The 14,538-nt window shown below is 45.7% G+C and overlaps 1 protein-coding gene across 1 annotated transcript in view; it reads left to right on the forward strand.

Moving 5' to 3' along the window:
- Trpm8 (transient receptor potential cation channel subfamily M member 8) overlaps window positions 1-12,118 on the forward strand; it is a 73,641-nt gene extending 61,523 nt beyond the window's left edge. The window contains exons 22-25 of the mRNA XM_077799707.1: window positions 1,217-1,316; window positions 2,283-2,316; window positions 9,756-9,848; window positions 12,084-12,118. Coding sequence (XP_077655833.1) covers window positions 1,217-1,316; window positions 2,283-2,316; window positions 9,756-9,806 — 185 coding nt within the window. The 3' untranslated portion in view covers window positions 9,807-9,848; window positions 12,084-12,118. The remainder of the gene's footprint in view (window positions 1-1,216; window positions 1,317-2,282; window positions 2,317-9,755; window positions 9,849-12,083) is intronic.
- The last annotated feature ends 2,420 nt before the right edge of the window (window positions 12,119-14,538 follow it).

The following is a 14,538-nucleotide window of genomic DNA, read 5'->3' on the forward strand; positions in this document are numbered from 1 at the left end:
ATCCCATCACCCCAAAGGCTGTAGTAGTGACAGACTTTTCCATCCTGTGGGTGGCCTGCTTCTCCACATCCTTGCCAACACAGCACGTAGTCAATATTTTAGACCCTGCTAATTTTGCAGTGGGATCAGAGAAAATGCTATGTCCTCAGGCCAGCTAGCGTTTCTCTGTTAAAGAGGTTGGTCATTTGTCATTCCTGTTCTCTGCCCACCCGTGGTCAGGAGCCTTGAACCTTTCTGTGTTGATTTTTAAGTATTTCTGTTGGGCTCCTGCATCGACTCTAGTTTGAAGAAATGACATTGCCAACTACTTTGCTAGGAAAAATGCAATTGAAGAAAAATTGGGTAAGAATGACTTTGTAAAGTGAGTAATCAGCATCTAGAAATGAATTTGCTGTGGAGGATTTGCTGTGATCCTTTCTTTGGCCCTAATTAATTCTATTTCAATCCAGAAAGATATTATAATCCCTGAGCTCTAACATGAGAATTAATACCTTTAAGTGGTAAGTTAAAAGTAAAACCCACACAAATCCAAGTGGCCACCTGCACAAACCTGTGTTTCCTGAACCCATGAGTTTACGAGGAGCTTTGATGTCCATTGTGGCATGGTACCTAAAACCTGGGTGGCATGATGACGTTTGCCTGACATCTGAAAGGCTCAGGCACCTCAACAAATTGAACTAAGACTTGTCCCAGGCCAGTTTGGCAGCATGCCCTGGCTTACAGGGAAAGGCCAGAGGTAAGGGGTTTCTTTGAGGTCCACTCCCGGACTGCATGCTTTGGAGGACAGGAACAGTACCATGCGCTTATGTTCCTCTCCCTCAAAGCTCCTACCCTGTTTTTAGGTTGAGAATTAGTGAACACTATTAATTATTCAACTGAGTGGTTGAGTGTTGTAATGTCATCAAAATGGAAGAGGAGAACCAAATTCATCAGTGGGATGATTTTGCTGAGTCACAAACCACAGAGACAGTGTCTGAGCAGATTCCTACTTAGACTATAGGTGGCATTCTCACTTCATGCAGGCAGCGCCAATTCCTCGGTGTTACCAACACGTCATCCCTATTGCTCTGCTGTAAGTAGCAGTCACCAGCCAGCTGGTGCAGGACGCATCTAATCCTCCTGGTTCCAGAGCCTCCCAAAATGCTTAGCAGGTGTTGATTAGGAAGCAGGAGGAAAATGGAACAATTCAAACATTTTTCTCTTCTTATTATTCAAGGCTTCAGAAATGAGGACAATGAGACTTTGGCCTGGGAGGGTGTCATGAAGGAGAATTATCTGGTCAAGATCAACACGAAGGCCAACGACACCTCGGAGGAGTATGTCCGTCACTCATTTCCGCTCTGCAAGGCCCCTTTTGTATATGTAAGCTGGAGGGATGCAGGCAGCTTATGTGAGCATGCTCTGTAAGGCTCAGAAAAGCTTGACTGAGAAGCAATAGCACCCATAAAATATTATCCACCCCCTGCCTGGCTATCCTGACTGTCCTTCAGGGCCCTGGGGGAGAAAGAGGTATTTGGAGCATGGAACCAGGTACCAAGAGCCAGGCCTGCAGAAATTGCTTCCAGGAAGAACTCGGGCAATTGGCATTATCTTGCAGGGACAACTCACCTGTTTATCTCTGAGATGCAGAAGTACAGAGATTACAAAATGGAAACGTTTGGTTGATCTGATACAAGCTGTCCCTGAAAAGTCCTGAACATTATTTTTGAATTGTATGCAGTTGTTATGGACGTCCGTGAGATCCACACACACAGTCACTGCACATCTCCTAGATAAGCCCCAGCTCAGACTGTAGGTGTGCACAGAGTGTGTGTGTCCACAGAAGCATGCTCTGCTTATGAAGGTCAGCTGTCTTCCCTGACAGCTGCCACTCTTCCCAAGAGTTGAGAACATGCCTCAAATTTGCTCTAACAAAGTGTGAATAAATACAAGCACAACTAGTCCCTTGATCAGGTTGAACACAGCTCAGGAGGCAAGGGCAGCTCGCTCTTCTGAACAGCAAGGTGGGCGCCCGGAGGTGCTGGACTCTGAGATCTTGGGTGTGGGAACTGGGGACAGACAACAGCAGGAGCAGCATTTATTTGCTGTCCTTTTGATTGGGGTGAGAAAGGAATTCTGATTCGTTTGGGTATTAGGAAGGAATTTAAAAAGGTAAATGCAGTGGACCCTTAATGGAGCTGAAAATGAACAAGCTCCAGTCCCTGTCCTTGGAAAGACTCCCACGGGGCCGAGGAGCCTTTCTCTCTCTCACTCCTCTCCTTTTCTCATCCCCTCACTTCTAGGATGAGGCATCGGTTTAAACAGCTGGATACAAAGGTACGGCTCTATTTGTAGTTTGGCTTTTTTTTTTTTTTAATCTTTAATATCTTGGGATTTTCAACTAGAGGCAGTGGTCAGAAAACAAAAGAAGTTAATTATTTTTTTAAAAAATCAGATGCAACTATTTCATGCTCAGCTGTCTCCACTCACTGGATAGAGCTGGGGGCTGCGGCTGGGGAATGGCCGCTCCTGCTCCCGGACCCCACGGAGAGAAGTTCTGAGTGTTGCTCTCAGGAACTCCAAGATGGTATGCGTCTTTCTCTTTCTCTCTCTGATGTGGAGGAGACGTAGGCCACTCCAGGGAAGCCCCAGGAGCATCTGGAAGGAGTTTTGCCCCCAGTCTGCCTCCTTACCTACCTGACTGGGAGGGACCTGCCAGCCCGCGGGCACACGCAGGGACACACTGGCGGCAGCCGGCCGGGCTCAGCCTTAGCAGGAGCTGGAGGAGTCCTAAGTGCAGGATCCCTGCCAGGCTCTGAGGGGGAAATTTAGGGTATTTTACCCTGGTGCTTTGAAAATGGCATCTTGGATGGTGACATCTATGTACCCGCATGGTGTCGTGCCGTTTGAGAGCTGACGATACCCCATCTGGTTTGGCAGGACCCCCAACACCCGGTAACCTGTTCACATAAGGGCTCAGTAGTGTTTGTGGAATGGATGATGAAGAAGCGCCGTGGCCCAGCTCATCTGGAGAGCTCTCTGTTCGTGATCCTTGTTGACTGATCTGTGTAGCTTCCCACCCTTTAAACACTCAGGGCTGTTCGTGGGCCTCTCCTGTCGGCCCCCTTGGGGCACCTCGAAGACTCGCGTGGTGGTCTGAGCCTGGTGCTGGGTCTTCCTGCCTCTCGAGTTCCTCTTGCTCCCTCCCCTGGAACGGCCTCTGTGTTGGAGTAACTTCTCAGGCCACTGTGAGGTGTGGTGCTGACAGCTGAACGCATCGGTCACCATCTGGTTGTCCACTGCCGCACAACACCTGATTAGCCTATCAGGGGGGGCTTCAGACAAGCATTTTCCTCATGGTGCTGTGGGTCAGGAACTCGAGAAGGGCTCAGCTGGGCAGTTCTTCTTCCTGTGGTCCCAGCTGGGTTTACTGGGCTGGGTCAGCCGATGGCCAGGCCAGAAGCTGGTACCCACCACATGGTGTCCCATTTGCTAAGGTCTCCATGTGGTTGGGTATGCCCCAGCATGGGGTCCTGGAGCAGCCCCCTGCTTACTGGGAGGGACCTGCCAGCCTGGCTTCTAAGAGTCAGAAAACAAGCCTCCTGTGCTTCAGAGGCCAGGCCTGCACCGGCAGGGTGTCCCTTCCAGTACAGTGTCCCAGCAGCCATGGGTCACCAGAGTCAGGTGAGGGAGGAACAGATGTGTCCCCTTGGTGTGGGAGAGGCCTGTACATACAGGAGAGTGGGCTGGTGGTGGCCGTCTCTGGAGACTTGCTGTCACACAGTTGCATGTCTTGTTGTAGCCTCGTGGGTTTTCCTGAGGGTCTGGGAAGGCCCCAGGTCATTAGAGCTGAACACCTGTACACTGGTGGTCCTGCCAGGATGTGCCCCATGATTACAGACAGAGGAGAGAGGAGAGCAAAGCTCTGCATGTTTTGAAGGAGTAGAGAAGACTATCAAGAGAACACATGAAAGACAGAATAGGAGATTGGATTCTAAGGTTGGGTATTTACATTAGACATTTATAGAACCTTCTATAATACCTGAATTTTTCCACATCACACATTTATATTTAAGTGTGTCATTTGCTGTATCTGCATGTGCACCACACGGCACAGAATGTTTTGCTGAGTACTTGCTATCTACCAGGCATTGGGCTGAGTCTCAAACCTGGCCCCTGAATTTTATGAATTAATCCTTTATTAAACGGTTTGGGTATAGGGGGATCATTTTCAAGTTGACTCATATAGGAATAATTGGTAATATCAATGCTTGCAGATTCAGGCAGGCATGCAACAGCTTGCCTGGGAAGGCAGCAGTGTTGGGCAACTCTGAAGATCTAGGACAGAAGTAAGGATTGTTCTAAGAGCTAAGGAAGGACAGCAGTGGCCAGGGGAGTGGGGTGGAAGGATGTGGAGAGACTGGGATGATTGCATAGGGAAACCCACTTGCCTCTGTGGAAAGCTGAATTTTACTTCCATGCAAAAGAAGGCTCTGGGGAGATTGAACACCACGAGGAACGTGCCTGTGGTGCTCCTTCCCCTGCACTGAGTTACAGCGAGGCTGCATGGGAAGGGCTTGGGCCATCTGGTGGGGCTGTCAAGGTGCTAGGCACTTGTCCTGGTGTTTGCAGAGACACTGTCTGTGTTAGTTAGTCGTTTTGTCTTTACTTATAGATTTATTTGGGTGGAAAGCCAATTTAGGGATTGTGATGAAGCTACCCCACGCCACACCTCATCCAGACCCTCCTCTGGGACATGCACAGAATAGACAGAGGGTGCCAGAAAGGAACATGGCCCGGGTCTTCTGAGAAACCCAGTGCCCTGGGGTCAGGAGAGTTGAGAGTGTTGGGGACACTGGACAAGCTGTCCAGACTCTCAGGTTGTTTGTGGAACTTGACCCCTAACCTGTGAGGTCACAGGGGGTGGTGGGTCTGAGCAGTGGGGTCATGGTGGTGGTGACCTGGGGAGTCACGGAGAAGTGAAAGCTGTCCCCATAAACACCTGAGCCAGGGATCTCTGTAGACCTTGAAGACGTGGTGCAGGCTGTGCCCCCCTGCATCCACCTGGATGGAGCTCAGCCCTTCTCTGGTTCCCCCCTTCAGCTAAAGTAGATGGGTTTGTTCCTAGGTTCTCTATACCAGGCATCTCTTAGGTCTGGGCAGAATGGAGGCTGATCCCAGGAAGCCTCAGCTGTACAGTGCAGAGCCCGAGCTGCCTCGCTGCCTCTCCCCCTCCTTCCATGTTGCCCTGACCCCCTTTCTTACTTCCTCCTCGGTCCCCCCACCCTGAACAGCAAAAGTCCCCTCCATTCCACTTGCATAGTTCAGGATCATCTTTTGATGTTTTATTTCTTGAGCAAGGTTTTGGAGTCTTTTTTTCTTTTAAATTAGCTTTCTTTTGATGGAGATGTCACTGACCTAGAAATTGTGTCTATTTAAGGCAGATGGCTGGCTGTTTGATGCGTGTGTGCCTTGTGAAATGATCACCGCCATCCAGCTCTTTCATGATTACTATTTGTGTGTGTGTGAGCAGAGACTTAACGTAAGGCCTGCCTCTCCGCAAATTTCACATACACAATGGAGTGTTGGTGACTAGTGTCCACGTGCTGTCCAGCAGATCTGTAGCACTTCTGCGTCTTGCATAACTAAACTTCATGCTGTTGGACCCACATCGCCCCATTTCCCTGACCCCAGGCCCTGGCAACCTCCCTTCAACTCTCTGCTTCTATGAGTTTGATTATTTTAGGTTCCTCATGAGAGTGGGATCTTGTAGGTTTTATCTTTCTGTGTCTTGCTCATTTCACCAGGTACAGTGCTCCCTGGCTCCATCTCTGCTGTGGCAGACGGTGGCATTTCCTTCCTTCCCTAAAGGCTGAAGAGCTCTGCACTGTGCACATCCGGCACACTTTCTCTATGCTTTGATCTGCTAGTTGACAGGTGGTTTCACGACTTTGGCTATTGCTGAGATAATGCTGTGATGGACCTGGTAATGCAGCCATCTCTTCATAACCCTGATTTCAGACTTACCCAGAACTGGGATTGCTGGATCCTCCGTAGTTCTGTCTTCAATGTTTTGAAGAACTTCCGTGCTGTTCTCCATATAGTGGTACTATTTCTGTTCCCATCAACAGTGCACAAGAGGTTCCTCTTCTCCACATTCCAGTGTCTGTCTCTGTGACGATAGCCACCCTGCAGGTGTGAGGAGGCATCTCGAGTGGTTTTGATTGCCTTTCCTCTGGGGATTTGGGATGCTTGAGCACCTTTTCACATACCTGTCAGCCATTCAAATTGCTTGTTTGAAGACGCGTCTCGTTGCACGGGGTTATTTGCATTTGTGCATGGATTTCCTTACAGATTTCGGGTGCTACCACTCATGGACACATGGTTTGCAGATGTCCTTTTCCTGGATGCTGCCCTTCCTCTTGCTGACTTTCTTGTGCTGTGAAGAAGCTCTTGTCTGTAATGCACGTGTCTGTTTTTCCTTTTGTTCTGTGCTTTTGGGTCTGTATCCCAAAAACTCATTGCCCAGAAAAAAGATGTGGAGATCTCCCCACACTTTCCCCCTGGAGCTTTACAATTTCAAGTCTTATGCTTCATTTAACTCTTTGATCTATTTTTAGTTGTTTTTTTAAAACCCAATTTCATTCTTTTGCTTGTAGATACCCAGTTTCCCCAACATCATTTGGTGAAGAGACTCCTCTTTGCCTTCTTAGTCTTCTTGTCAAAGATCCTTCGGCTACAAGTACATGGGTGTTTTTCAAGGTTTATGTGTCTGTTTTTATGTCAGTCCCATACTGTGTTGATTACTTTAGTTTTGTAATGTATGCTGGAATTAGAAAGAATGTTGCCTCTGGCTTTGTTCTTGGGCAGAATTGCCTTGGCTACCTAGGGTCTTTTGTGGTTCCATACAAGTTTCAGGCTTTTCCTCCATTTCTGTTAAAAAATGCTTTTGGGCTTTTGATATGGATTGCTTTGCAAGTATACTTTGAACAGTAGGGACATTTTAACACTATTTATTTTTCCAATCCATAAGCATGGGTTGCTTTTCCATTTGTTTGTATCTTTTAAATTTTCTTCATCAGTTATTTTAATATTTGGTGCATTAACTTAACTTTGATTAAGTCAACTCCTAGTTGTTTTATCCTTTTGGTTACCATGTAAATGATATTATCTTCCTAATATCCCTTTTGGACAGTTAATTCTTGGTGTATAGAAATGCTACTGGTTTTTGTATGGTGATTTTGTATCCTGAAATTTTATTGAATTTGTTAAATATTTCCAGCCTTTTTTTGGTAGAGTCTTAGGGTTGTCTACATATAATATCACCTGTAAATGGATTTGGATGCCTTTTATGTCTTTTTCTTGCCTGATTGCTCTGGCTACTACTTCTAATATTATTTTGAATAGCAGTGGTGAGAGTGGACATCTTTGTCTTCCTTCAGATTTTAGAGGAAAAGCTTTTGTTTTCCCCCACTTAACATGGCATGATACGTCTCTCCATCTGTCTTTGGAGAAATGTATGTTTCTATGTAGATACATAGATAATAGATATAGATATGCATCTCTTTTATTGTGTCACAGTAAATTCCTTCTATGCCTATTTTGTTGAGTTTTTATCATGAAAGAATGTCAAAATTTGTCATCTACTGTTTCTTCATCTATTGAGCTTGATTATGTGTTTTTGTCCTTCCTTCTGTTAATGTGGTTCATCACATTGATTAATTTTCATATGTTGAATCATCCTTATATCCCAGACATAAATATCACTGGGTGTATAATCCTTTCAGTGTGCTCTTGAATTTAGTTTGCTAGTATTTTATTGAGGATTGCTGTGTCTTTATTACCAGGGATATGAATCTGTAGTTTTTTTTTTTTCCGTTGTCTTTGTCTGGCTTTGGTGCCAGGGTGATGCCAGCTTCAAACTCATCTCTCCTATTTTTTTGGAAGAGTTTAAGAAGGGCTGGTATGAATATCTAGTAGGATTCACTCATGAATCCATTTGTTCCTGGGCTTTTCTTCCTTAGAATTTTTTTTTTTTAATTTTTAAATTTTTTTCTAGTTGTTGATAGCTCTTTATTTTATTTATTTATATGTGGTGCTGAGAATCGAACCCTGTGCCTCACCCATGCCAGGCAAGTGCACTACCGCTGAGCCCCAGCCCCATCCTTAGAAGGTTTTTGATACCAATTCAGCCTCCTTGTCTGCCATTGGTTTGCTCAGGCCTTATGTTGCTTCTTAATTCAGTCTTGGTAGATTGTATGTGTCTTGAGAGCCCCAAGCTAAACTGAGGCTCTAGACCAGAACGGTTGGGAACCTGCACTAAAGGAAATGGTGAGATGCTGGAGGAGTGTTCACAGAGGGCCCCTTGCAGGGACAGCCTATTGCATAGCTGTCTGACCTGTCACCAGGGAGTTCCTGCCATGGGAGACTTGTGTGTGCCGGCAGAGGCTCTGTGGTTCTTGTCCACCTCACGTCCCATGTGCCTGTTGACCATTGCTCTGGGGCTGGGAGTTGACTGTTCTTTCCAGCATGGGGTCTGGGTTGAGGAAGCCCCTGGTTCTTCAAATGGAAGGTGTGAATTCAAGATGCCACCACAATAGGAAATGAGTTTTTTCTTAGTCTGAAAGCTTATCAATTAAAAAAAAAAAACACACCAAAATCTCTTTGTTTTGCTGATTCTTTTAAAACTGTTTTTCTGTTCCTCATTTCATTTATTTTGCTCTTGGAGTCTTCTGCTCTACTTTAAACAGCTTATTAAAGTCAATTCACTATTAACAAAATCTCCCATAGGATTAAAAAATTTCTCCATCTCATTATTTCAGAAACAAAGTTACTTACAACTGACCTTAAGTATGTAAATAGAGATCTTACTGTGCCCCACTTTATTTTTATTTTTTGTCAGGTATCCATTAGTTCTTATGGTTTCTTTTTCTTCATCTTCTTTTTCTAAGGTAAAAGAAGAGGTTATTACTGAAAATAAGTCCAACTTAAAGAGAGATTCTTTAAGTGAATGGTATACCAAGTTACTAAGCCAGGTGTATAGAAATAACATTATGAGGGGCTGGGGATGTGGCTCAAGTGGCTGGCATGCGCGGGGTGCTGGGTTTGATCCTCAGTACCACATAAAAATAAAGATGTTGTGTCCACCTAAAACTAAAAAAGAAATAACATTTTGACTATGAACTTTAATCAAAATACCAATGTGACATGTAATTTAAAATGACTTCATACATTTTGTGTAATAGAGTTGTGAAACATATGCGCATAAGTAATAATTTTATTACTTATTACTTTTTATTGAAATCATGTTTTAATGTTTAAACTATTTGTGGGTGTGTCTGGGGAGGAGACTTCATTGACAAACATTTTGATTTATTAGTATCATCTCATATAATTTTATCAGGATCATACTTTCTCAAAGCAAAACTAATAGTATCTGATGATATTTTATATAACATTCTTATTTTTACATCTCACTCCTTTGTATCCTTGCAATCTGTTTTTTTCTGTGAAGGAACCACTAGTGATTGGCATTTGAGTAAAGATAATATCAGTTGGTTTACTAATTGGTTTATAAATTTCTAGTGCTATGATCTCAGAAAGTAAGCAGTAAACAGGGTTTGAAATTTCATGTGCTGCTCTCATTCTTCCCTAATCGAAATGTCTGGAATTTGCTTTCAATGTATCTCTGTTTTATGGAAAAGCCATAGAGCAATCATTTAAAATTGAATGTTGGAAAATTCATCTTAAGAACATATTTTTTTTCCCTTTTCAAGCTTAATGATCTCAAGGGTCTTCTGAAAGAGATTGCTAATAAAATCAAATAAAATGGCATGAACGTGTGTGGAGAAAAATCTAATTATGTCAAGGTGAGTTGTTCTAATGGGTTTTTTCTTTGGTCTGAAAATTTATACTTTAAGACGATTTTAAAATCTTGATAATAATCTCACTTGCTTTATGTTATGTTATCATATTTGAAAATAAAGCGTTGTGCAAAAACCAAAAACCAAATAACTTAGGGCTACAGAGATGAGCACGTGGGAGCCTGTCCCCACGTGTCCCTGCCTACTGCTAGCTGTGGGGCACTGGTAGCCTTCGGGAGCTTTGAAAGTGCTTGCTGCCTATTCCGCTATTTGACATGAATTGAAACGTGGTCACGCTGTTCTAAGACTTGCTACTTTTTTCTCCCTTAACATGATATCGGAGATATCTTTATACATCAGCACCTAAGATGTACATGTCTTGTAATTCATTATTGTCTTTCTTGATTTGGGATATATAAATGGAGGGTGATGGTGTTTTCTAGCTCAAAGTGCTTTAGTGTGGTAGTCAGGGGTTTTAGCTCCTCTGCACCGTGAGGATGTGATTAGGGTAACTGGGAAGACAGAGCTCACGGCTTTGCTCCAGGGTCTTACCATGTTCTCTAAGAATGTTTCCTGTTACCTGTCCAAACCCTGGGACCAAATGTTAAAGGATGTGGGACGTTAGGGCAAAACAGCTGTGGGCTTATGACATTTCAGAGAATGGAAACAAAGAATCCCCCCCAACCCCACCGCCATTATTACTCAGCGAGGGCTGCTGGGCGCCCGGAGCTGTGTGGTCACCCGCACTGACCCTCGCACTGAGGGCTGTGCATTAAGCACTCAGACCACAGCTTTTCCATCTGTGGAGTGGCTGTGCTCCAGGGGACATCGTGGGGCATTGTGTTCCTTGCCGTCCTTCTGGTCACTCAGCTCTTCCCCTTGAGTGCTGACACTTACACTCATGTTAAAAGCCCTTCATTGTGGAGAGCTTTGTTAGAAATGGAGGCGTATCTGACATAATCTGAAAGGCAAGGACATCTGGAGCACTCAGGAACCAAGCTGCGGGGGCTGGGGGGTAGCCCAGTGGGGGCACATCTGCCCACCATGGAAGAGGCTCTGGGTCCATGCCCTGCACTGAAAAATGAAATAAGACAATATAAATAAAGGAAATAAGCCTTGCATATTCAGGAATAACATTTCAACTGTTCACGCAGTGTTCCATGAAAATAATAGTCAACCTGATAATAAATCATAACTTGGATTTTGAAATACTTGCCATTTTGTTTTATGGTCTAAAAGATAGGGGATAAAACCCAACCATGAACAGATAAAACAATTCAGGATGGTTTTTAACAATCTAGTGGTGATTAAGGAGTTGTGATAACCAGGAAAGACTCAAGTTCAGACCTGCATCCACCTCTGGAAGCTCTGGCTGTGGTGAGTGGGCGATAGATGGGCTTCATCCCTGTCCACTGCCCTCTGCTCGGCCATAGACCTTCAGTAGTATGTGGAGAGTTAATTAAATGGTGAGCAGAGATGAACTGGGATGGCGTCACCTGGTTGCTGTGTGTGCCGGTGTGTGTGAGCACACATCTATGAAAGACAGACGAGGGTAAGACAGCCTGCGGGAGAACAGGTAGAGAGAGGTGTCCCACCCACCCTCAGCCACGGACATCTTTGGGAACAGTGACTTTGGTGCATCTGATTTTTGTGTACTTTTTACCTCTAGATATAAGATAATTTTTTTGGACATTTTCTGTCTGTTGTATCCTTAAGAATTTTGCTGAAAATTTGATTTCACAGGCATCCAGCTACAGGTGGTTAAAATGTTCCTCTTGAGGTGCCTCCTGATGCCTCTCTCTCTGAGGGGTCAGGTGGCCGCCTTTCCCTGGGCCTCAGTCAAGGGAACCGAAGCTCAGCTCAGGAGACCGTGAGCTGGCACAGGTCCAGGCAGGGCAGAGCTGACCTGGGACAGGCCTTTCCCAGTTCTCGCATCTCCATCCCCAAATCAGCCTTTCCCCATCTCTTGGGAGGGAGGAAACAGAGGGCTGTGTGTTTCACACTGTGGTTAGAAGGAAGGAAGTCCAGGGTGAGAGGTGGCCTTGCTCCACCGCTTTGTACCTGAGCAGCGGGCGTCTCCAGGAGCCGGGGAAGGGCTCCCTGAGATGGCCTCTCCCCCCACAGCGCTGGCCTTCCGACAGCCAGAGGATCTGAAGTTGTCCTGGGAGTCTTCCAGAGCTGCATTTGGGCGGGTTCTCCAGGGCTTCGCTTCACTCTCAACTCCCTATTTTTCTTGTGCAGAAACCGCGGAGTGAAGAAGGCGCTCAGAGACTTCGGGGGTCTTGACCTCGCTGCATGAGTGGAGCCTGGGCATCCTACCTAACTCTCGAGTTCACCCGGCCACTGGCCAGAGCACGCACCCTTCAGAAAGAAACCTTCTTGGAGCCACTTCAACACCAAAAGAAACCCCTCGCCTGTGGTGGCACGCGTGGCCCCTGTCCCAGCGCCGCAGGCCACGGAGCACACCCGGCTGCCTGGGCTCTGCCTTTGTTTTCACAGGTGACGCCACCCTCCGGCCAGGCAGGTGCAAGGGAAGCTGGTCACCATCCTGCTATTGGCTGCTCCATGAGAGTTCCCAGGTTCCTGGACACAGAGCGGGTGGTTCATCGTCACCCCCGGGTGCCGGGACCTGAGAAGCAACGTGAAGCCCATGAAAGGGGAGAGACTCCTCCAAGTGCGTCTGCCTCGGGTGCCCCTGCTCTGTGTCCCGAGCCTCCTGCAGAAGAGTCTGCGTGCTCTGGACCCGTCCTCTTTCCCTCGCCTTTCTTACTCTTGACCACAAGCCTCCTAGGAGAGCGTCCCCCGTGCACAGAACAGCCTGGCTGCCTGACTCCGTGTGGTTTTCTTGTTTATTTCCAGTTGAGTCCTTACCGTTTCCTTTTTTGTATTGTGGGACCGATTTCTCGACCTATTGTTAAAAGTCTCCCAAATCAGGTCAGATTCTAAAATGTGCTGGAGCCAGAGGACCCCGCTGTGCTGGGGGGGGGGGCTCTTTTCACTCTTCCTCCAGCTTCCCAGCCCTAGGACAGGGACCGGGGGTGACTCCCTCTCCACCTGGCGGGGGTGCTGCTGCTGAGGGCTGCTGCTCCTGACCATGTGAACAGTCACCGGCAGTGGACCCTCCAGAGGCGCTACGATCTCCCTGGGGGCTCCTCCTGCTCCTCTGATTTATTATTTTTTCATTAAAAATAATACCTGGATAGAAACTTTAGACCACACAGAGATGTAGAAAGAACACCACACCTAAAGGTCGTCACCGTTCATGTCTGTGGGAGTTTCTCCAAGTCTAGTTTCTTTCTAAGCACATTTTATTTCCCTTTCAAAATGTTAAAGAATGTCATTATCTTGCATATAGGGTTTTGTATAAGCTTTTCCACATAATATCTCATCAAAGATGTTTTCTTTGTATTCATGGTATTCTTCAATGTTGTATCAGTAATTCCATGATCTTCCACCTCTAGTGATGGCCTCTACCGTTCGTCATTGAAGGCTGTTTCCAGTTGGCCATTGGGATGAACATTTTTGTGCATGAATCTTTTTCTGCATTGGGCCAATGCCCCAGGGCTTAGATTTCAAGGAATATCTATAGTGATGATCAAACCACTTCCAAGGCTTTCTCATAAATGTATAGCAAATAGGAATTGTTAACTTGAGTATATGAGACACATGAAGCTACCGCTATTAAAATATTATATTTAATCCTTAGTTTAGGAAGAAGCTCCTATGCTTATTTAAACATTATGGGTGGTGGAGGCATTGGTATAGAGTTGAGAATTCCCTTCTGAGCACACTTAGTCCTCTCTTTTTCTGAAAGTAGTGGTATCTGAGCTCCAAAGAGAAGCACTGGAGGTGTATCAGGCAATTGAAGTGCCATAACTGGCTTTTCAGCTTTGAATAGACTATAAATGCCATGGGCTGAAGAAGGGAATCCTGGAAGGCAGCTATTCAATGGACAGCTAATGAGAGAAACCCCAAAGCATTGACCAAAAAAAGTTGAGTTTTATTTTGTACGGGCAATATTTAAAATGACTATTCACCACCTTTATAAGGTTTTCAGGGAATGAATTAAAATAGAAGGTGACTTTTTACTCAACCCCAGTAATGGCCTGAAAGGGAATCCTCTACAATAGGGTCTATCAGTTCATGGCTTCGGTGAGAGAAGTGGATGGGACAAAATTTACATGACAAAAATGGTCAATGAATAGAAAGTTCAAAATTTCTCCCTTAGAGAATGTCACTTGCATGTCACCATGGCAACTTGAATACCTGCTGTTTCTGACTCCCAGGAAGGTCATTCCTCTCCATGCTGGTTGGAAAAAAGAACGCATATGGCAAACACAGACTGTGCAGGCCAAAGAGCGGCTCAGGCAGCCGGTCCCTCAATTCAGGTGGGGAATTTGAGTGAGATCAGTAAATCAAGTCAGAACTCCCAGAGGTGAAGGTCAGTGCAACCTATTTGCTGGTCACCCCCTAGAGGACTTATTCATACGGTTTCCACTGCTGGACGTTTCTGCACAGCTGCTCGACGTGATTTTTGCTTATGCGAAATCGTTTCCAGTGTAGCTCATGAAAACAGCACACGTATGGAAATTCCTTCCTCATTCAAAGGTGCTACATCCTCGTGTATGATCAGTGTGTTCTGTGGTCTTTGGCACAACTGGAGAACTCTGTGGCTGGATCCAAATGACTGTTAATA

This window comes from Urocitellus parryii, chromosome 1 (assembly GCF_045843805.1).
Source record: "Urocitellus parryii isolate mUroPar1 chromosome 1, mUroPar1.hap1, whole genome shotgun sequence".
In the NCBI taxonomy this organism is placed as follows: domain Eukaryota; kingdom Metazoa; phylum Chordata; class Mammalia; order Rodentia; family Sciuridae; genus Urocitellus; species Urocitellus parryii.